General features: G+C 49.8%; 1 protein-coding gene across 1 annotated transcript in view; it reads left to right on the top strand.

Moving 5' to 3' along the window:
- Positions 1–21,388, top strand: part of LOC125082378 (O-acyltransferase like protein-like) — a 77,897-nt gene that overhangs the window by 19,971 nt on the left and 36,538 nt on the right. Inside the window, exons 3-8 of the mRNA XM_047697946.1 lie at positions 395–534; positions 1,873–1,951; positions 10,758–10,899; positions 12,088–12,296; positions 16,332–16,511; positions 17,287–17,389. Of these exons, the coding sequence (XP_047553902.1) occupies positions 395–534; positions 1,873–1,951; positions 10,758–10,899; positions 12,088–12,296; positions 16,332–16,511; positions 17,287–17,389 (853 nt within the window). The remainder of the gene's footprint in view (positions 1–394; positions 535–1,872; positions 1,952–10,757; positions 10,900–12,087; positions 12,297–16,331; positions 16,512–17,286; positions 17,390–21,388) is intronic.

Raw genomic sequence — 21,388 nt, 5'->3', positions numbered from 1 at the left:
AAAAAAAAATTAACTGTCTATAATAAGGTCCCACAAAACTGGATAAAAAATTTTAAAGGCTGAGTATTTTCTCCTGGTTGTATGGGGGAGAAAGAAAAGTTACCAGTTTTTCGCTACCTCTGGTTACTCCCTCAAAGCATGTGTTATTTAAAAGCATTCAAATGCCTAATTTTTTTTTCAGCGACAGACCATGCGGCCAACTTGAGAACAGGGAGGGCAGGGGCCGTGGGTACAAGACGTGGACTCCCAGAGTGGCATCTAAATCATTTGTCTCTCTTCTTTTTCCGTCATCTCAGACTGATTGCTTTAGGAGGTGGAACTGAGTGCCTAGAAATTCATTTGAAAGTAATACAAGGAAGCTAACCTTGCCTGCTTGTTTTGCTTTGAAATTCAGTGTACGACTCCGCCGGGAAGCTTGGGAGCAACGTCCTGAACGGAAACGTGGACAGGCTGGGATCTTACAGCGAGTGCCTCTCCACCCGTGCTCCCTCTGGGAGTTTCCAAGGCCACTACTGCAAGCTTCACATCCTGCAGGTGAGCGAGGCAGGGATCTGCACTCCGGCTCTCGGGGCACGGCTGAACTTGGTGATAGGGAACCCTGCACAACTCCATTGATTGCTTTCCTTAATAAAACAAAAAACCAAAAAAACAAAAAACCCCTGAAACTCTTAAGATGTTTGACAAAATGTTAAAACTAAATTGCAAACAGCTGCACTTGCATGTTCTAAGTGTGGGATGTTACGGGGGGCCACTGTCCACAAATGGCCTAAGCCTTCAGACATTTCCCTGCCCCATTGTAGGGGGCAAGCCTTCTGGACAAACTTCGTGTGGAATCCAAGGTCAAGTCCCAGCCAGTGTTTCTGGCCATTAACTCCTGACTCACCATCCGATTTTGGAATACCAACAGGAGGGTGGACTTCCCATTGCCTATAATCCTGTCCCAGAAACAGAGCTCAGAGAGAGGAATTTGGGGCTATCTTAACCGGTAGGCCCGGACTTCAACGAGCATCACTGCATCTGCCTGAGGTCATGGGACTCATTACCGTCAAAGCACATTAGTTCTTTTACTGCTGGAAAATAAAACCAGGAGCAGTGCAACCTTCTGTTCAATACAAAAATAGACTTAATGACATCACATCACACTAATAGAAAAATAATAGGTTGGCTAGAAACCGGCATATAAAATAGCAAGAAGAAATCCAAGCTCTCTAAGATTCATGCTATAAAACAGACTTGCAATGGTTAACCATTGGAGATAGAGAAATTACGACCCAGTTCCTCTTGCCCCACTGAGGGTTAGGATAATTGTTGTTTGAGGGTTTAATCCAGGTGTACAAATGTCATATCTTTTTTTGACCGGGTAAATGGTTTTGATATCAGAGCAAAAGGTCAGGCCTGCACAATCATCTAAGTTACATATTTAGAAGTAGCGTTCTGGAAATTTTCATTTATGATTTATCTTTTCTTTATTGGGACAGGCATTCTAATCGTGGGCTTGACTGATGAATAAAATCTTTACTTGAGATGGTGTGTCCTGTCACAAAGAAATCACCACTTGGCAATTCTGTTGAAAATCATAGGACCGTCAAATCTTAGCATGACCCGTACTGTGGGGGACAGGAGAACCGGAACAGAGCCCACATTGTCACGGCTTTGATGTGAAGACGAGTGCATCTGATCTTAGGTAGATTTAACTCAAACCGCTCTGTAATGGGACAGCCATCTCCAAAGACATCAGCAAACTTCTTCCAATACCTTTCTCTCCCCTGTCCTAATCTAATTCTCGGGCAGCACATGTGCAGCCTTAGAAATGAGGGCACATGGATGCCAAGAACACGAAATGAAAAAACGTTGTGGCGTTGTGTTTTTCAGGATGGAGCCGAATACAGGGTAGGCGTGTGTGTCCCTGATTCTTGCGTGGAAGAGGATGTGACCGTGATGTCTCAGTTGGGTAGGTCCGGAATATACCCAGGGAAACTACTGTCTCCTTGGAGTCAAGAAAGGTCATTCCTTCAGGAATGAACCAACCTTTCCCCCTGATAAGTCCAATACACGGAGAATACTGGCATTTTGGGGATTTGGGAATGGAGGCGGTGGGATAGGAAGGGAGTAGGTAGGAAGGAGGAGAAAGAATAAAGAGAAGATTAGGGCTGAGTCTCTATACAGTCGAAGTTGAAATGGAAACAATCTTCTGTCACCCTCAGTGGCCTGATTAGGCCTGAAGAGAGGAGGTGGCCCGTGTCCGGTTTCCGTACTGTGCGTGTGTTGGGCTGTGGCCCGTGTGGGGGAATCTGTCACAAATCCGGAAGGCCATTCTGAACTGGGACTGTCGGCAGCTGATGTGTTGTCCTGGATTAGTGCCAGGAGTCCCGTGTTCGGTCCTGGTTGTCATCCCCCAGCTGCATGATCCTGGGCAAGTCACTTAATCTCCCCACACTTCCGTTACGTCCTCCGCACGGAGAGGGGTGGGCCACGAAGACCAGTGCGCTTCCAGCTCTCTGTGGCCTTTCAGGCTCTTCTGACCGTCGCCTCACAGAATGAACACACTCCAGTCCACATGGAAACTGGTTTGGCTTCTTCTCTATCTCTTTCAGAATGTTCAAAGAAAGAGTTTTATTTTTTATTTATTTATTTATTTATTTTTTAAAGATTTTATTTATTTATTTGACAGAGAGATCACAAGCAGGCAGAGAGGCAGGCAGAGAGAGAGGAGGAAGCAGGCTCCCTGCTGAGCAGAGAGCCCGATGCAGGGCTCGATCCCAGGACTCTGAGATCATGACCCGAGCCGAAGGCAGGGGCCCAACCCACTGAGCCACCCAGGCGCCCCCAAAGAAAGAGTTTTAAAGCCCAGAAGTTTTACTGCTAGCGTCTTTTGTATTTATTCTGGTCATCCAACTAAGAACTAGCACGACACTTTAAAAGGAAGACACTATTTCTCTACTCAGAGAACACTTCCGACCCCGAATGTGTGGGTTTCCCCATCACATCACACAATTCTGACACTAGCTACCTGAAGAGAGTTTTGACTCCACAGGTTAAGGGCTCATTCCCACAAGCCCATCCCCCACGAAAGACACCAATCCCATATAGTGAGTCCCAAAGGTTACCCGCCCTTCTGTCTGACGTGGCTACAAATCAGGAGTTCCCATCTTATCTTCCTCACCTTTGATAATTCGCTCTCATGGCTCACAGAACGCAGAGAAACACTTTGCTATTACTGTCTTATTGTGAAGGAAGAGCCAAATACAGGAGACACACATGGCAAGCTGCAGGGAAGGGACGCAGAGCTTCCCCTGCCCCCCAGCTCAGGGTGACCCTCCATCCAAGCATCTCCCTGTGTTCACCAACCCAGAAGCTCTCAGAACCCCTTTGTGTAGGGTTTTCATGGAGGTTCCATTGTGTAGACACACAATGGATTAAGTCCCCGCCCCTTAGTGATTGACTCGATCTCTGTCCCTCCCGGGGGTGGGGGATGGGGCTGGAAGTTCCAAGCCTCTAATCACAGGGTTGGTTCCTCCCTCAACCAGCCCCTTCCTCCTGGAGTCATCTTGTTAAGCATCAACTCGAGTCTGGTTGAAAGGAGCTTATTATGAATGAATGAGAGCACACTCTCCTCCTACCCCTGTCACTCAGGAAATTCCAAGGGCTTTATGAGCTCCGTGCCAGGAACCTGGGCTGAAGACCAAGTATAGATTTCTTATTATATCACAATATCACGCACATATTAAACATCTTCTTTTAAGTGTTGATAGGGCGGTTAGTTTTCAATAACCTGACACCATCCTCTGAATTTATGATGATCCCTACAGATTCAGGTCCAGTATCTGCCTCTCTAGGCAAATATTGTACGTGCCGTTAAAAAGAAAACTGAATGTTATGAATTAAAAATTTCAATTTCAGTTCGGGTTGGCGAGGCCATCCATATCCTAGCAACGAAGATGAATGTGCCGGGTTGTTACTAGATTAGCATTTCAAGTGCATAAATGGCTCGCTAAGCCTGAGTTAAATGTTCATTATTATTTAAGAGATTTATCAATTAGCCTAGTTTTCCTGGCTAATGCTAAGCTGATTAGCCAGAGTTGACATTAGAATAAAGTGGAAGGTGAGATGTTATTACCAATACGAAGATATCTTGAGGATTGTCTTTGAGAACCTGGGAAGAAGAAGGGCCCTGCCTGGGGTGAGCAGAGCTGACAGGGGTGGATGTAGGAAGGGAGCTTCTGTTCCCTAAAGTTTTTGGTGGCGTTTTCTGTGCAGGCCTCGCTTCCCCAGAGCAGGAGAGCGGGGAGTTCACAGGTGGGGACTGTCACAGACAGGCCAAGAAGAAATGAGCCCAAGATTGCAGAGAGAGGGAAGACGACGATTCTGGGCAGGGCGGAAGGCAAAACACAGGCAAAAAACCCTTCCCTATGTGGTTGCCATAGGATCTTATAACATTTCAGTCCTCAACCTCATGTGAGTTCTTCAGAATGAAAATGTGTCACATAGGGGTGTTGGGAATGTGGACCGAAATGAAACCAACCTCAAAGCAGGTTAATAAACACTTCATTCGTCGTCTTCCCGAGGACCGTGGCCCGGGGGACAGTATTTCAGATTGCCCTGAGGACCCATGGCTAGAGGGGATTCTATATGGGAAGCAAAAGGGGGACACGTGCTTGCAAGCAGTTCTCCAAATATGTGTGAGTCACAAGGCGTCATTTGTTTGGTTGTAAAAATCAAGGTTTTCTGATTTCCACACAGACACATGAAAGACCCTAAGTCAAATACATTATATTTCTGGGGCACCTGGGTGGCTCGATTGGTTAAGCATCTGCCTTCTGCTCAAGTCATGATCCCAGGGTCCTGGGATAGAGCCCCACGCCGAGCCCCATTTTGAGCCCCAGGCTGAGCCCCGTGTCAGGATCCCTGCTCAGTGTGTTTCTCCTCTCTCTGTTCCGCCCCGCTGCTCACTCTCTCCCTTGCTCTCCCTCTTTAAAATTAAAAAAAAAAAAAATCTTTTAAAAAATACATTCTATTTCTATCATATCTGATTGTTCCAAAATATTGCCTTCGTGCCTCTGCTGAACCCGTTTTCTGGTTCTTCTTTTTTCTGAGATCTCTTTGCCAGCACTTGAGAGGGTCAAGGGGGCTGACAGTCACCTCCTGAAGCTTTAGTGCACACGAGTCTAGATCAAATTTGGGTGTGATGATCACAAAGGCAGTTACCCGCTCGTTCCCTGACAGCTCACGTCGCCGTGTGTCAGCCTTGCTCGCAGTGTTCTGTTTGGCTCCTGGAACAAGAGCCACAGACAAGGGGGCCCACCCCTCCCATCTTTACCTCTGTGGTCCCACGGCCTTCCCCCTGTGTGTGTCTCTCTGTTAACGAATTTTCCCTGTGTGTATAAAGACACAGGATTTATGGCCCACCTATATCCTAACTTAGTAGGACCTTCTCTTGAGTTGATTACATCTGCAAAGACCCTATTTCCCATAAGGTCGCAGTCATAGCCCCGGGGAGGGCGGGGGATGGTTAGGGCTTGGACCTTTTGGGGGCAGGGGAGGGAGAGACACAATTCAAGCAGGGCTGTGTTCAACCCAGAACACGACCTAATGCCTGGTTCCTAGTTTGCCTAGATATCGGACGTCCCTTAAAGGCCATAGGGAATCGGGAACATGGTGACTCACAGCCACCAACGCTGAGGCCCTGCCCTTAGTATGCGCTTGAGAGAGAGACATCAGGCAAATCTGCGTGGAGTTAGCTGGAGAGCAGTTTGGGTCTGGTCACAGGGACAGCGCAGAAGATGGACAAGAAGGGACTGGGGTAAGGGTCCGTGAACGCCGAGTTAGCAAATTTTATCCAGACTCAGCTCTGAAGGGCTATGTATTTCCATTCTTAGGGACTCACACTCAGTCCATCTCCTGTCCTCATGGAAATTTTATAACATGTTATGGTGGCCACTGTGTCTGTTGGCAGTGGCCCAAAGCAGTGAGAGCCAGGCTGCCATCAATGTGTCGCCAACCCTGATATGTGTCCCTGTTCCTGTGCCGTTAGGCTGACTTCATCTCGCCCTGCCTAATGTAATCAAGATTATGAGGCCACACAGAACAACGGTGCTAGCACCTCGAAGGGCGACCTCTGCCCCCACCCTGTCTCGCAGGGATTCCCAGAGCACTAAGTGAGAAAATGGCTATTTTATTTTATTTATTTTAAGACTGTATTTACTTATTTGAGAGAGAGAGAGAGAGAGCATGAGCAGGAGGAGGGCCAGAGGGAGGAAGCAGGCTTCCTGTTGAGCAAGGAGCCCAATGCAGGACTTGATCCCAGGACCCTGGGAACACGACCCGAGCCGAAGGCAGCGGCTAACTGACTTAGCCAGCCAGGTCCCCCTAAAATGGAGCTATTTTAATAATGCTTCCCTGAATGGCCCACAGAAGGGTCTCAAAAGGACTCAAAAGGAATCCAGGGCGCCTGGGTGGCTCAGTGGGTTAAGCCTCTGCCTTCAGCTCAGGTCATGATCTCAGGGTCCTGGGATCGAGTCCCACATTGGGCTCTCTGCTCGGCAGGGAGCCTGCTTCCCTCTCTCTCTCTGCCTGCCTCTCTGCCTACTTGTGATCTCTCTCTGTCAAATAAACAAATAAAACCTTAAAAAAAAAAAAAAACGGAATCCAAAACATTTCACAGAATACCATTTTCTGTTCTCAGGTTAATTCAGGGACGATGTCTTGAGCGCCTTTGCCTCTGGCCTCTGTGTGAGGGCCCGTGTGCATGCCAAGGGGGGCAGAATCGGAGGCATCAGGAGTCCCTCACGTGCGGGGCCCTCCAATTTAGAGAGCAGGAAAAGCACGTGTGCCCAGAGTGAAAGGGGTCAGGAAGCACCCGCGGGCATGCACGTGGAGAGCTGGGGACAGGCGGCCACGCAGAGGAGCTGGGGAGCCGTGGGGTCGGAGGGAAGGACCACACTGGAGGGACTGAAAGGAGCCCCATGGGCTTGAGCTGGCCTGGATTAGCAAAGGCACCGCTGATGGCGCGTGGCCAGATATTGGTGGGAAACAGATCATACAGAGCTCTCCTATTCCCTTGTGTAGACCTAGAGTCTGGCTGTGTAGACGCTTTGCTTTGGTTGAATGTGCGCAGGCTGCCGGTTGGCTTTATTTACTAGGGTAGGATTTAGCACGGGGTGTTGGGGCTTCTCCTTGGTGCTGCTAAGACCGAGGACATTGAATCAGTCTCTCCTGGGCTTGCTCCCTGGGCGTGTGCTCACATGTGTGTGTCCAAACTTCCTTTCACACAAGGACACTGGCTGGATCACGTACTGTGATGGCTGTGTTTTCCCTTAATCCCCTCTCTAAAGGCCCTACCTCCAAATACACTTGCACTCTGAGGTCCCTGGTGGTTAGGGCTGCAACATAGGAATTTGGGGAGTTGCGGGGGGCACAATTCAGTCTGTAAAAGTCTCTTTGCAGAGGCCCTTTGATTTTAGAAACTCCAAGGCCAAATTCTGTTCAACTCATTCTCTTCCTTTCCTGACACTTGGCCCCTGGAGTCCTGTGATCGCCCTCAGAGGGGGGTGGGAACCTTGGGAGCTGGGGGAGTGGCGTCTGCCGTGCAGCCCTCAGACCTAGGCCCCTCACTTTAGGGACCATGCTTCCTGCCTTCTTCTGGCCATGTCCTCCCCGATGAGATGTCTGTGGGGTCAAGGGGATGTGACCACCTTCCGCTTCTCTTCCAGTCACACTCCGAGTATCTAGAACCCCAGAATTCCCCTCCCAGTTGGCTGCCAACCCCACTGTAAGGAGGGACTGTGGGGGAGGGTCAGGAAAGTGGGGCTTCTGTTGTCCACAATCTGCAGGTAAGGCACTTGGTATAGGAGCAGGGAGAAGGGGTGAAGAGAAAAGAGGTGGGCGGGGGGCCGGAGAGGCCATCCGTCAGAAGCCCCCACCATGCGCTCTTATCCCTGAGGGAGTGGAAGGGATGGGCCTGTGTGTCTGCAGGCCAAAGCTGATGCGCGCGCACGCGCACAAACACACATACATACATTGTTTTGGCTTCTTGGCTAGGCCTGAGCTATCCCATGGTTGACAAGTGCAAGCATCCAGTAGCCTGGAGTGTCTTTGGGGTCACGAGGCAGTGTTAACCATCCTCCCTCCTTCAGGGTCTGGACACTGTTGTGCAATGCTTCAGACTTCATCCCGGCGCAACCGCTGACCTCCGGAAGGGATTCCCCTGGGGCAGTGGAGGTGAAGTTGGTCGGAACTTGCTTTAATCAGCTTTGGGGTCTGTGAGGCAGCTCCCCTAGGACTCAGATGCAGGAAGACGATCATTTGAGACAACGGGGAACCTTTTCCGGCTGCCGCTAAGCCTGTGCTTCTTGAGACAGGAAGAGTCAGACCTAAGGAAAAGCATACTTTTAAAAACACATGGAAGATGACAGGTTTCGTGGGGAAGCCCAGATGCACACTTTATCATTCTGTTTCTAATTCTGTTGTCTTGTACTGCTTGTTACAATCAGGGCCCTAAGTCACATTAAAAAAAAAAAGATTTTTATTTATTTATTTGATAGAGAGAGAGAGAGAAAGAGAGAGAGAGAGACAGCAAGAAAGGGAACACCAGCAGCAGGAGTGGGAGAGGGAGAAGCAGGCTTCCCACTGAGCAGGGAGCCCGATGCGGGGCTCGATCCCAGGACCCTGGAATCATGACCTGAGCCGAAGGCAGACGCTTAAACGACTGAGCCACCCAGGTGCCCCCCTAAGTTACATTGTTTAAAAAAGGTTTTTAACAGTATAGATAAACTATGAAGCTTTTTGACATCTTGATTTGGATGTCCCTGTGGCCTCCTGTCTGTGCTGTGCAGTTAAGGCGACAAAGGAAGGTTCTGGCTGCTGTGGTCTCCGAGGGTGTCTGCTGGTCCCCTCAGGGACGGAGCTGGGCTTTGCCTTGTAGGTCTGGGAGGCTGACTTTCTCAGGGCGTCCGGGGTCATCAGGCTGGAGGGCCTGGTTCACACGGACCAGAGGCTCCGCAGTGGTTCATGGATCAAACAGAAGCCAGTGAGGACAGACGTGGCGGCTGGTCAGTTACGCTTCTGTTTCAGTGGAAGGTTTGTTTGGTAAATTCATGTGGAACCAGGCTGTAGCCTGGGGAGGGGACATTGATTCAGAGCAAATGGAATTGGATAATGAGGAAACTGCTGCTGTGTCCCCTTTGGGGACCTACTTAATGGGGCACTCTCACCCTCGGCTGTGCTGAGGACACGTGGACACCTCCTCCTTCCTAGTTCCACCCTTAATAGGTTACGATTAAGAGTCACAATTAACACATATTGTTAATCTTACAGTAGATCCCAGTGTTCTATTGGGACATTTCAGAAACCCTCACACTCATGGGAATAATGGGTATTGGCGATAGAAGGAATGTTAGAAGATGTCGTGTCTAACCCACACTTCCTCATTAGCCGGAGGAGGAAATGAGACCCAGAGAGGGGAAGTAACTTTCCCAGGGTCACACAGCAAGCAGGCTCCAACCCAAGCCTCCTGAATGCAAGTCTAGGCCATGCATTGCGGTGAACTAAGGTAGAGTGAGGGAATAAAAAGTCCACACTCTTCAAGTTCACACAGATCTGAGCAGGTTCTGTCCCTGCTCCTGACAGCAATAATAGAAACAGCTGATGTTTACTGAGCTCTGACTGTACCAGGCACTTGCTAAGTCCTTTATAGCCATTGCTACATTTGGTTCTCACAACAACCCTATAAGGAACTGTTAGCTCCATTTTACCGAGGGGAAACTGAGGCACGGGGCAAGGAAGTAACTTGTCCGTGGTTGTATTATAAAGGATAGATCCAGGCCCTCAAACTGCAGAACGTGTGTTCTTAGCTGCTATGCTTAAGTGCATGAGCTTATCTGAGGAGAATTTTCCTTGTCTGTAAAATAAGGTAAATAGTAGTTCGTTGTAGGTTTTTGGTGAGTTGAAGATAATAACCGAAACATGTCTCATACCTAAATGGACACTTAAGACTGTATATTTTTTGTATTCCTCATTGCCATTGCTATTTAATGAAAACATACTAAGTTCCCAACCTTTGCTGGAGTTTTGGAAGCTCCCTTGTCCTGTAGTGCTCAATGAGTGTGCCCTGATCAGTGGTACGAGCTCCTGGTTTCTTTTTAGAAATGGAAACTCTCAGGTCCCACGCCTGACCTACTGCATCCAGCTGCAGGGAAGGGACGGAGGGAGCCGTCCATTGAGCAACCCTGCAGGTAATTTCTGGGGCACGTGAAGGTTCAAGACCACGGCCCTCTTCTTACCACTAATATCCCTACTAACTACTGGCAGTGACCATGAGCTGTGCCCTGAGTTGGTGTTTCTGAGTTTCCATTGCAGACCGTAACTTTCCCCGGCCTGTGGGCTTCATTTGTATTTCTTCATCTCATATCGCATTTAACTCTCTCATGGGAACCTGTTTGCCAACAGATTTGAGCTGGCAATGGTGCCTTTTATGATTGTCCTTCCCAGTGCTGTGCTGGGAAAGGATGTGGGAGTCTGGGCGGACCACGGGTTCTGGAGAGCGTGGTCCACGTCGTGCTGGGCTGAGTTCCCCCTTCTGTGACTCTCAGCAACTTTGTGCCTTATTTTCCCCATCCCCACATCAGATATATGAAAAGCCAGCTGCCCTTTTTAATGTCAAAGTTTTGCTTTGAAATAATAGTTATGAAAACTCTTGGAAAAGTAGATGTATTGCAAAATAAAGTATTACTAATACAATCTCTTTTTTCCCCCCTTGGCAGATATTTTAAGATACAGAAATACTTCATTTCTGGCCCCTTCTCTCTCTCTCTTTACAACAAATTCTTCCTCCTCGTCTGGCGTGGCTGTGGCTAGATGCGCTTCTGGAAAGTTCCCCTTTGACACCTTTGTCGCCGTGTGTCTGTGAGTATGGGCATCCTAGGTGCCTGGCTGGGATGTGTATGTTGGGGCTATGTTATCACCTTCCACTCTCCAATGACATGTCATCATATAATTTTCATTCCCGAGGGATGTCTGGCCAGGGCTCCACAGGAGATCACCATGTACCTTTAGCAAGAAACTTAGGACGTGTTCGAGAGGAAGGCTGGCCACACCCACATGTGATTGAGTCCCAGAGTCACTGAGAAATGTGTCCTGTCCCCAAATAGTCCTGTTCTTAGGGTGTGAGCTCTGAAAACTAGTTTCTTTTATCTGAGGCATGGCTTCTCCCACGAACACCTCAACGATCCTGCTTCTAACTCTTTGTTTGCATCATGCATTGTCCTCGGGACAAACTACTAGAATTGCTGGCCCGTGGCTGGAATGGTTGGTAAGAGGCTTTCCCGAAAACCTCACTTAAATAACTACCCCGCTGGGAGATGTCCGTGTCTACACCACCACCCCGTCACCCACATCAAAGGCTACCTTTATAAAAACCAGTGCCAATTTGATAGATTAAATAAACTGGTTTAATGAACATTTAAAAAAATTGGTAACAAGGAGTTTCCCCCCAAGTTTATCTGCTATTCCTACGTTTCACTCCTGTTTCTATGCGTGTGTGTGAGCTGGGTTCTTACTGATCTTGAAACTACATAATGCAAGTGAAAATACAAACCGTTAGTCCTACCAGCTGCAAGTAGCTCCCTCAGTGTTTCAGTTGCTTTTGTTTATGATTATTTTTTACAATTATAATAAGGAATTTAGTGAAATTCATTCATCTTTGACTTTACCATTTCTTTTCATTTTTTTAAAAAGATTTTATTTATTTATTTGACAGAGAGAGATCACAAGTAGGCAGAGAGGCGGGCAGAGAGACAGGGGGAAGCAGGCTCCCTGATGAGCAGAGAGCCTGATGTGGGGCTCTGTCCCAGGACCCTGAGATCATGACCTGAGCCAAAGTCAGAGGCTTAACCCACTGAGCCACCCAGGTGCCCCATTTCTTTCATTTTTTATTCTAGAACACCACTCCCACCCCTTAAAGCTGTTAGGTATTTATCTGTATTTGGGGGGGGGGGAGCTTGAGTGGTTTGTTTTCCCCCGGGCTGTTTTCTCTCATGTTCCCGTGGCCCTGGTGTGAGGTGAGGCTTCGTCACACTTGTCTTCTCCCTGCAGGTGCGTCACCTTGCTGGGCATCTCCTTGCCCTTGGCTGGAACCGTCTACGTGGGAGCCAGGGAGCGGGGGTCCGACGGCAGGTCGTCACCTGTACCTCCGGCCACCTACGGGAGTCTGCCTCTGAGAGAGACGCAGACGGGTGAACCAAGAAGCAGACCGGCTTGCCCGGCCCATCTCTCACTATCAGGCGCCCCGAGCAGAGGAAAACGTAGGCATTTAAGAACCCAAGACCACTCACGAGAGGTGACTTAGATGAGTCACAGTTGGAAAGTAAAGCCTTTGGTGCTGGAATCTGGTGAATGCCCCAGGGCTTCCAAATGCCAGTGTGGAGGCTAGGTCTCTGCTCCTTACAATTCGGTCTTTGTTTGCTATCGGAGTGTTAAGGCGAGGTTGCTGAAAATGCTGCTTTCTTCCTCGGGTACAATTGTCCAGTGTGTCTTCGTACTACCCAGCGACTAGGTCAGAATGGAGCTTGGGTCGCACTGGGTAATCCTTTAGAGAACAATTCCAAGATCCCAGTGTCTATTTTCACTGTCGCAGCTTTGCACATGACTCACAGAACCTTCTGGCATCACTAAGGTAAAGGATTTACATACAGACCGAAGCCAGGGGAGTAAGTACACAGATGGTTAAAGGCTGGTGGAGGGCAGCCGACCCCGGAGCTAGATAACCTGCTTCGGGAAGGGAGAGCTGGACGGCAGTAAGCGGTTGGTCACCTTGTGTTGTGTTTCAGTGAAAACCAAGAGCATTTCCTTCATTTCTACCTGCCTGTGTGGCAAGGCAAAGACCACACACACACACACACACACACACACATGCACGCACGTGCACACACACCCCGCCTGTCAAACAAGAAGAGCATCCTCGTGCCGACACCTTTAGAACGCGGGGACTCGTGCCTGACAGCCCCTGCAGGTGCATATAATTGACCTTCCCTTCCTCCAGCTCAGAGGATAAAAAATAAGACAGAGTTTCAGTGAATGGCCCAAAAGATTAGGAGAATGTGATCGAGTAGCTTCGGGGAGTACCTCCACTATGGAGGGTGCAGTGATGATTTTATCCAATCCTGTTTGGATCTTCAGGCAAAACCAAAAGCAAATGTAACCCCAGTGCAGACTCCCAACACTAGGAAAGCAACACAGAGCATTTTTGTGTCCGGATGGTGTAGCAGAAGAGCCGAGAACGCTCGCCCTCCTTCCCCAGTCAGAAGGCGCCTGCTGGCCTGGTGGTGCCACCGCACCCGGCGTCCTCGTTGTGGGAAGCGTTCGTCGTTGGGCTCCTACACGGAGTCTGTCCCTGCTGCTTTGTAATTCCTACTCTCAGGCCCTGGTTTGGCCGTTTGACCTCGTCTCTTGTTTCTATTCCCCTATATCAGATACTGGGGACAGTTATAATGGGCTCCCCCAACTCTCAGAGCCCCTCAGCGTCTCCTCGTGGGAAGTGGTTCAAGAATTCGACTCCCCAGCTGCCACGTAGAGGGTTCCTTGGGTGTGGCGGAAAGACCCCCTGCTTAGCAATCCCAGGTCAAACCTGCCTCGGTTTTGAGCTCTGCCCTTGGTCAGGTTGTTTGACCTCTAGGAAACTCAGTCTCCACGTGCGTAAAATGGGGGCATACAATGGAATTTGTCAAGGGAATTAAATGAGATACTGTGAACTGTCCTGATTCATTGCTCTTTTCCTCATTCTTTTCCTTTAAACCAGAAGGGGACAAGGAGGGGGGCAGCTTTAACTGGCCAAGACCTCTCGCTAACACTGACCTTGCCGAGGCCAGCCTGGTTCCAGGCACCTGCCACATGCTTCTAGTTATCACACTGAGGGTGAGCCTACAGCCCCCCACATTCACCGTTGCCTATCATCAGTTGGAAGGCCGAGCCTTGGAGCTTGGCATTTTAAGGCCAGATCACAGGATTTTAGGCAGACACCGCTGGTATGGAGTCAGCAATCAGCCACTGAAACGTTAGGGTTTTAGCCCAAAATAGGACTCTCTGGGATCAGGATACAAAGGTTATGTTAGCTTTTTCAGCAGCTACACTCAAGTGTGGCTTCAGGAACGTGTGTGGGGGTGGGGGTCCCATGTTCTGTTGCTGTAGCAGTATATCTTGTGTTTATACCGTCAGAGTAAAATATCATATCTTCAATGGTTGGAAATGAAAATCGAGATGGAGAGAGCCCTAGGCTCAGAATCTTTTTCCTTCTCCATTTTTCCACTCACTAGCGAGTCAAATCAACATAAGACTACCGTGTCTTCTAGAAGTTTAGAGCCAAATTGGGCATTTCAGAGTCCTGGTTCTTTATCCTCCAAATAATCACGGCATTCGCTTGGAGCGGTTTCCTGTTACATGAGCCTGTCGTTTCCTACTTAGATGAGAAAAATATGAGAGCGTGTTCGAGGAAGTTTCCATGAAATGAATAGCTGTGGATTTCAGCCTCTGGAAGTCAGGGCTCTTAATCTGCGGTCAGGCGCTTGAAGTGAGCTCACAGTAATAATCACTGAGAAAATCCAAAGGGGCCTCGAGGTTTTCCAACACATCGTCATACCCTGTGGTTCTCCAACCTTGGTGCGCCTCAGAAGCACCCGGAGGGCTTGTCACAGCCCAGTTTGCACGGCTGGAAAGATTCTGAGTCAGTAGGTCTGGGGTGGGACCTGGGCATGTGCCTTTCTAACAGGTTCTCGGGTCATGCTAAAGCTGCTGGACTGGGGCGCCCTCACCCCCCAACTGTGAGAACCACTGATGTGTCATTTCAACCTATCCTCCCCAGGCCCCTTCGGCTTCTTTCCATTACAAATAAGTACAAGGTGCTCAGAGAGGCTGTCCTCCTCCCCATAGACCAGTTATTTTCAGACACTGGTATAAGCCGCTACTAGTTAAGCTTACCCGCTAGCAGAATTTAGATGGAAAGAAAATCAAATGGTAGCAAAATGTATTCAGTCCTCGCTTGCCAACGTAGACATCAGGCTGGATGTTTGACAAACGTGCTCACGTGCTCCCAGGAGCCCGGCCGAAATACCTGCTCAGTTTAAAAGTGAGGGAAGAGGTCCCGGGAGGCAGAAGACTGGGTGATACTGGGTGGAGCCCGTGGCCGCCTCTCTCCACGTGGCAGTGGCTTCTCAGGAGCCGAGGGGAGCCGGGACTTGGGACGTGGGACACGGCTGACTGTGCCGTGCCAAGCGCTGGTGAGCTCCGTGCCTTCAGGCAGGCACACTGGAGAGTGACTCCAAGGGAAAAACTCATATTTACAGCTGGAACCTCAAAAAGTTGGGCAATTACATTCTCCCATCGAGGAAGCTGAGTTAGGTTTCCAGTGCCTGTTACACCAGCTCTCATCTGGAAGTCTCAGTTCTGCAGCCTTGTGCCCTCAGTGTTTAAGCCCAAGCCAGATCCAAGAGAAAGCACGAGTCTCTCGGAGTGGCTTGAGCTTTCCTTCGAGGGTCCTGGTTCCCAGTTCCAGCTGTCTGGCGTTAATCTACGTGAGTCCAGTTGAAATTTTTTAGAAATTAGAAGGAGTAAGTGAAGTGGAAGGGATGAAAGCGATCAGGCTTATCGTAGTGAGCAGAGCGGCTATGATGTCACCTCGTTTGTCCTTCATGGTAACCCTAAGATTGTGGGATCTACTTTGATTCCCATTCCGTAGATGCGGAAACACAGGCACAGAGGGGTTAACTGACTCCCAGAGGTTACAGAGTGTCTAGGAAAGCACAGGTAGATTCAGAGCCAGGAGCATTTAACTATAAGGCGGGGCTCCTTAGTGGCTGTCCTGCCTGCCCCTCTGTTTGCACCCCTGCACTTGACAGGCAGGGGTGTTGTTTGCAAATAGTTCTTTCTTGGGAAGACAGAAGGAATGCCATTCCGGGTGGAACGCTGGCTTTATGGAGCCGGTGGTTCCTGAATGATCTCTAACCCCCCCCCCCCCCCCACTTTGTAAAACAGGACAGGGGTCAGGTGCTGGCATTCCTGGGGCCTGAGCTCGGTTAGCGTAGTCTGTGCATGGCAGTGTGGGCACCGGCCTCGGGGCAGGCATGCTGGGGCAAGTCAAGGTTTACAGACCACATCCGAAGCTGCGCAGACAGAGCAGGAGGGGACCACGGAGAACTGGGCTGAGCAGCCCGGGGTCCCAGCGAAGGCGTGTCTGCGTGACAGCCAAGATCACCGGTGTGTGTGTGTGTCTCAGCTCTTATTTGTGGGGCAGTGTGTGGACCGATCTGGCTCTCAGGGTGGATGGTGACACCTGCGTTCTCGTCCAGGACTTTCAGGAGCCATGGAGCACGCTCTGAAATGCTTCTCTTGGCAGAAGACCGTGCCGGCCATCTGGATGCTGGAGACACCAGTGCGCACGTGCTCCGCGCTCAACGGCATCCGGGTTCTGAGTCTCCTCTGGATCGTGTCGGGGCACACCGGTCAGATGACCGCGTGGCTGTCTTTGGGTGAGGAGAACCAACGAGCTCTCACGAGCAGTCGAGAGAAGCTTCCACGTGAGGGGAGCCTGTTGCGAGGCTGCACCTTTCCCCAGACAGCCTTCCGTTTTAGACACATAGCCACGACCTCCTGCAAGCGAGTGTCCCAGGCCAGTGCCCGGCTGTCGCGTGACCTCCTCCTGGGTATGAATCGGGCCCCTGAAGGACAGGAGCACGGTGATACCCAAGGATTGCATAGTCACTGTCCAAAGAGCTGGATTCCTTCTAGTAATGATTAAGGAATCCAGAAACTGATGTTTCTTTCTCCTGGAAACATAGTCATGCGTAAACGCGTAAATAAATACTGGGCACTGGTGTGAAATTAGTGTTTCTCGGCCTTCTGTCTCTTGCCTCCCTCCCAATGCATGCCAGGAGGATCAGCCCCTTATAAGTGGGGCCAACACGTGGGGCAGAGTTGAGGGGAGGGGCCAGCCTGGGGTGGTTTGAAGAAGCTGCCCGGCATCTGCACCGGCCGTGGTGGGGTGACGCTGCCGTGGCCCCCCGTGGAGCTGTGGGCCCTGGGAGAGCGGGCAGCCACTCGAAGCCTTGGTTACCGCTCCGTGATGGACACTTTGAGGCGCCTAATGCTTAATCCAAGACACCCTCTCCTCTCAAGCTGTGGGGCTGCCCGAAATCCTCTTGAGGCTAAGAAAGTTGAAGGCATTATTCTTGCTTATTCTGAAAACACAGATCCCGTGACTTTCTTCTGGGAAACAAAAAGACACTGTTTTCGTGTTTGTTGCAGATAATGTGCTCGAGTGGAGAAAGAGAGTGCTTAAAAACCCCCTGTACCTTTATTCTCGGAGCGGCCCCTTCTACCTGGGGGTCGACACATTCTTCCTGGTCAGGTAACGGGGTGTTTTCTCCGCTGTTGTATGCACGTGGCTGTTCGGGGATGTGTGCGCGGGTGTGATGCCATCGTCACTTTAGTGAGAAAAACGGAATGCCTCCCATTTATTTCGCGCCCTGGCCTCCCTTCGGCCGGGCTGTAGATAGCACTGCTGTCCTTAGCTCCCCTCTTTTGTCTACTCCGTGTGTAAAATGAGTCGGGATGGCTGTCTGAGAAGTTTTCAAAGATTTTGTTAATGTAGTCGAGAGAGAGAATGGGAGCTAAAGAGTGAGAAAGTGCAGAAGCAGGGGGAGGGGCAGACGGAGAAGCAGACTCCCCGCTGAGCAGGGAGCCCGATGAGGGACTCAATGTCAGGACCCTGGGATCATGACCTGAGCTGGAGGCAGACACTTACCCCACTGAGCCACTCAGGTGTCCCTCTAAAATTTTTTTTTTTTTTAAACGAAAGGAGATTTTATCTGAACCAAAATTGTTTATTTCAGTGGTTCTCAAATTCTGGTCCATGGACGGATGCAAATCCATGATGAACTTGGCAGTTCTCACTAGAGTGAACTGTGAACAAATCTGAAAATGGTGTGACATTTCCTAACGCTTTCTTTATCTAAACAGACGACTAAGAGGCCCATTGTCTTGATCGTGTGATGAATGTCAGGCACTGTGTTAAGTGCTACAGCTTTACCTCACTTAATCCTAACGATGCCCCCAGAACAGGGAACCACAAAGTCCCCATTTTTCATTTTTGGCTGTTGCTCAGGTGAAATCCACATTCACACGAAATCAAGACCCTCGAGTGAACCATCCAGTGGCACTTAGTACATCTCCAGGAATGGGCCACCACACTTTCCTACTGGTTCCAAAACACGTTCAGCAGCCCCACCAGAGCCCTCACACCCCCTGAGCAGTTCTTCCCCACTCCCCGCGCCCCCACGTCCTGGAAATCTACTCTCTGAATCTGCGGATTTACCTCTTCTGGTTACTTCACATAAATGGACCTCACAGCTTCTGGCCTTTTAGTGCCTGTTTCTCTTAGTTAGTGTGCAGTTTCTGAGACTCATGACTGTTGTGGCACAACAACTTCATTCTTCTTTATGGCTGAGGACTATTCCGTTGTATGGATAGACGACAGAATCTCTACCTTATTTATTTATTTTTTTAAAGATTTTATTTATTTATTTGACAGACAGAGATCACAAGTAGGCAGAGAGGCAGGCAGAGAGAGAGGAAGAAGCAGGCTCCCCGCTGAGCAGAGAGCCCGATGCAGGGCTCGATCCCAGGACCCTGAGATCATGACCTGAGTCGAAGGCAGAGGCTTTAACCCACTGAGCCACCCAGGCGCCCCAGAGTCTCTACTTTAAAGGAAAGACTCCTGAGCCTGAGGGAGAGCATCCCAGTGTGGACCCATCATCCATACCCAGGCAGGCTGACTCTGGAGTCCACATTCTCTGTCACGGTGCTGACTGCCTCTACCTCTTTTGGGTTAAATGTCTCTTCCTTCGCAGGGACATGGTGACAGTGGACGGCAGCTGTTTTTATCACGTGCTAGGCAGTCATCCATCCCACCATCATCTACTGAACCCCTGCTTGCAGGGCCTCGTTCCAGGCCCTGAGGCTACAACCATGGATAAAACAATCAAGGACTTCTTGTGGTCCCATGAGTGTGTGTGTGTGTGCATCCAGCCATATGCAAACAAAGAAATAATTTTTAAAAATGTGGTCATAGCAAATACTAGGAAAGAATACGACCGTGGCTTGTCTGACAGTGTGGTTTAGAGTTGTCAGAGAAGGCTTGTCTGTTGAGGGGCTGTTGGATCTGAGCGGCAAGGAGCCAGCCATGGAAGAATCCAGGATGGGAAAGCTTCAGACAAAGGGAGCCACTAGTGCAGACAAGCTAAGGAGGGAGAGGGAGAGAGGGGGGGCGGTGGGAGAGAGAGAAAGAGGGAGCATTTGTTCAAATACTGCCTTACCCACCTTGTCCTGCTGGTCCCACTGGTTTAAAATGGACCCACCACGACTCTTAACTTCCTTTTTCCTGGTTTATTTTTTCTCTTTATCTAACATACTTAGAGATGCCATTTATTTATTATTTCTGTATTTATTGTCTGTGTTATTTATTGTCTCCACGGGAATATAAGGCAGGACTTTCTTCTGCTCTGGGTCCTGCTGTCACTCACCTAAGGCAGGTGCTAAGAATATAGTATTGCTCAATAATGATTTCTTTCTTTCTCTTCCTTTCTCTCTCTCTCTTTCTTTCTTTTTTCCTTTCTTCCATTTTTGGAAATGGTTTCTTAATTGTTTTAGCTCAAGCCTCTGGTGTGATCTTTTCTCGGGGGAATGCAGAGAAAGTAGGGTACAGAATGAGCTGAGACCTGGCCGCCAGGGCTAGGAGGTAGCCAGGGTGACCGCTGAGTGGCCCAGACAGGCAAAGGTCAGAGGCCACCATCTGCAGGGCTAGGGGAACCATCAGGCACCAGACTTTCCAGGAGGGCACAGCTGGGCCTAACCAGGCAGGCAAAGCCCAACTATGGGAGACCTGGGCCAGCCCCTTGAGGGTGGGGAGGTCAGCCCAAGGGACAGCATTCGAAGTCTAGAACTCTGTCCCCTGCAAGAGGACTAGTAAGAACAAGGCAAAAAAAAAAAAAAAAAAAAAAAAAAGACACTGAATGCTGGATGGGGCTGATTGGCAGAGCTCCAAACCGAGGGAGGGAGCTGGCAAGGACGGATCAGGATGGCTGGAATCCGAGCCAGAACTCAAGCTGGAGGACTGCCACCAGGAGGGAAGAATGAAGGCCTGAAAAGCCACTGGTCATGCCTGGACTATTGGTGCGAATCTCTGAGACAACAGAGACGCCATTGGGTCAACCCCGAGATACCCACAGCACAGGCCAAGGCTATGAAATTTCAGAGGTCGAAGAAAATGACGCAGGGGCGCCCCTTCATTGTAAGGACTGCATATCCAACCCCCGGCTCGCCCCGGGGGAGTGCTGGGCCTCTTCTCAGTGGTTCTGAGAGTCTGGTCCCAACGCAGCTGTACTAGTCTCATCTGGAAGGTTGTTACAAATGCAGATTCCCGGACCCATCCCAGGCCCACCGAATCACACTGCCCAGGCTGGGAAGAATCCCCTGGGGTGCTGCTGCCCCCTGCCTGAGTCCAAGAACCACAGCATGAACCCCGGCGTGAGGAGCTGAGGACGGTGGGTGCAAGCCGGCAGCCCCTGACTCAGCCCAGGAGACCACGACCTCCGTCTCTTTTCCCTTTATCCCTACTTGCTTCTGCTTCTAGTTGCCTGTCTCGGGAACGGTTTCCTTCCCCTCCTGTATTCATTCTGTTTACTTTAGAAAGGGCACATTGGGATGCCAGAGTGGCGCGGTTAGAAGAGCAGTCAACTCTAGATCTCAGGGGTCGTAGGTTCGAGCCCCACGTGAGGGGTAGAGAAGACTTAAATAAACTTAAAAAAAAAAAGAAAGGAAGAAAAAAGAAAATGTACGAATTCCCTTAAGTAAAATTTTCATTGGGACAATGGGACTATTACTAAGTGATTCCTAGTATTGCCATCATGCTAAGAGACTACAGTCTTTTATTCCGTACACAGTGAACCCAGGGAGTCGGAACCAATGTCACGCCCATTTTTACAGCTGGGAAAGTTGATGTGCAGAGACGGAATAACTTGTCCCGGTTCCCCCAACCAGGAAAGTTAGAATTAGAACTGAAAACATAGTGTTTGTTTTGGGCCCAAAGCACGGCTTACCCACCATGTCACTCATATGTTTGTTTACGTGGTAAAACTAAAGACTCCTATCGCCAGGGACGGTCGGGATCCCTTTCTACTGCTCCAGAACCTCTGCGTGTCTCTACCGCAGGATTGTCCTCTTCCCCGCTGGGGTCAGGTCTCTGGGTCTTCCCAGCATCCCATAGAGACGTCTCCTGCTCACAGCCCGTGTTCCCTGACAGCCTTTCTCTTTGGCCCCTGGAAGAAGGGAATGGCAGGATGGTGCTTGC

The sequence above is a fragment of the Lutra lutra genome, chromosome 12 (genome assembly GCF_902655055.1).
Source record: "Lutra lutra chromosome 12, mLutLut1.2, whole genome shotgun sequence".
NCBI lineage: Eukaryota > Metazoa > Chordata > Mammalia > Carnivora > Mustelidae > Lutra > Lutra lutra.
Note: the sequence above shows the minus strand (reverse complement) of the source record. Positions and strands in the feature narration are given on the sequence as shown.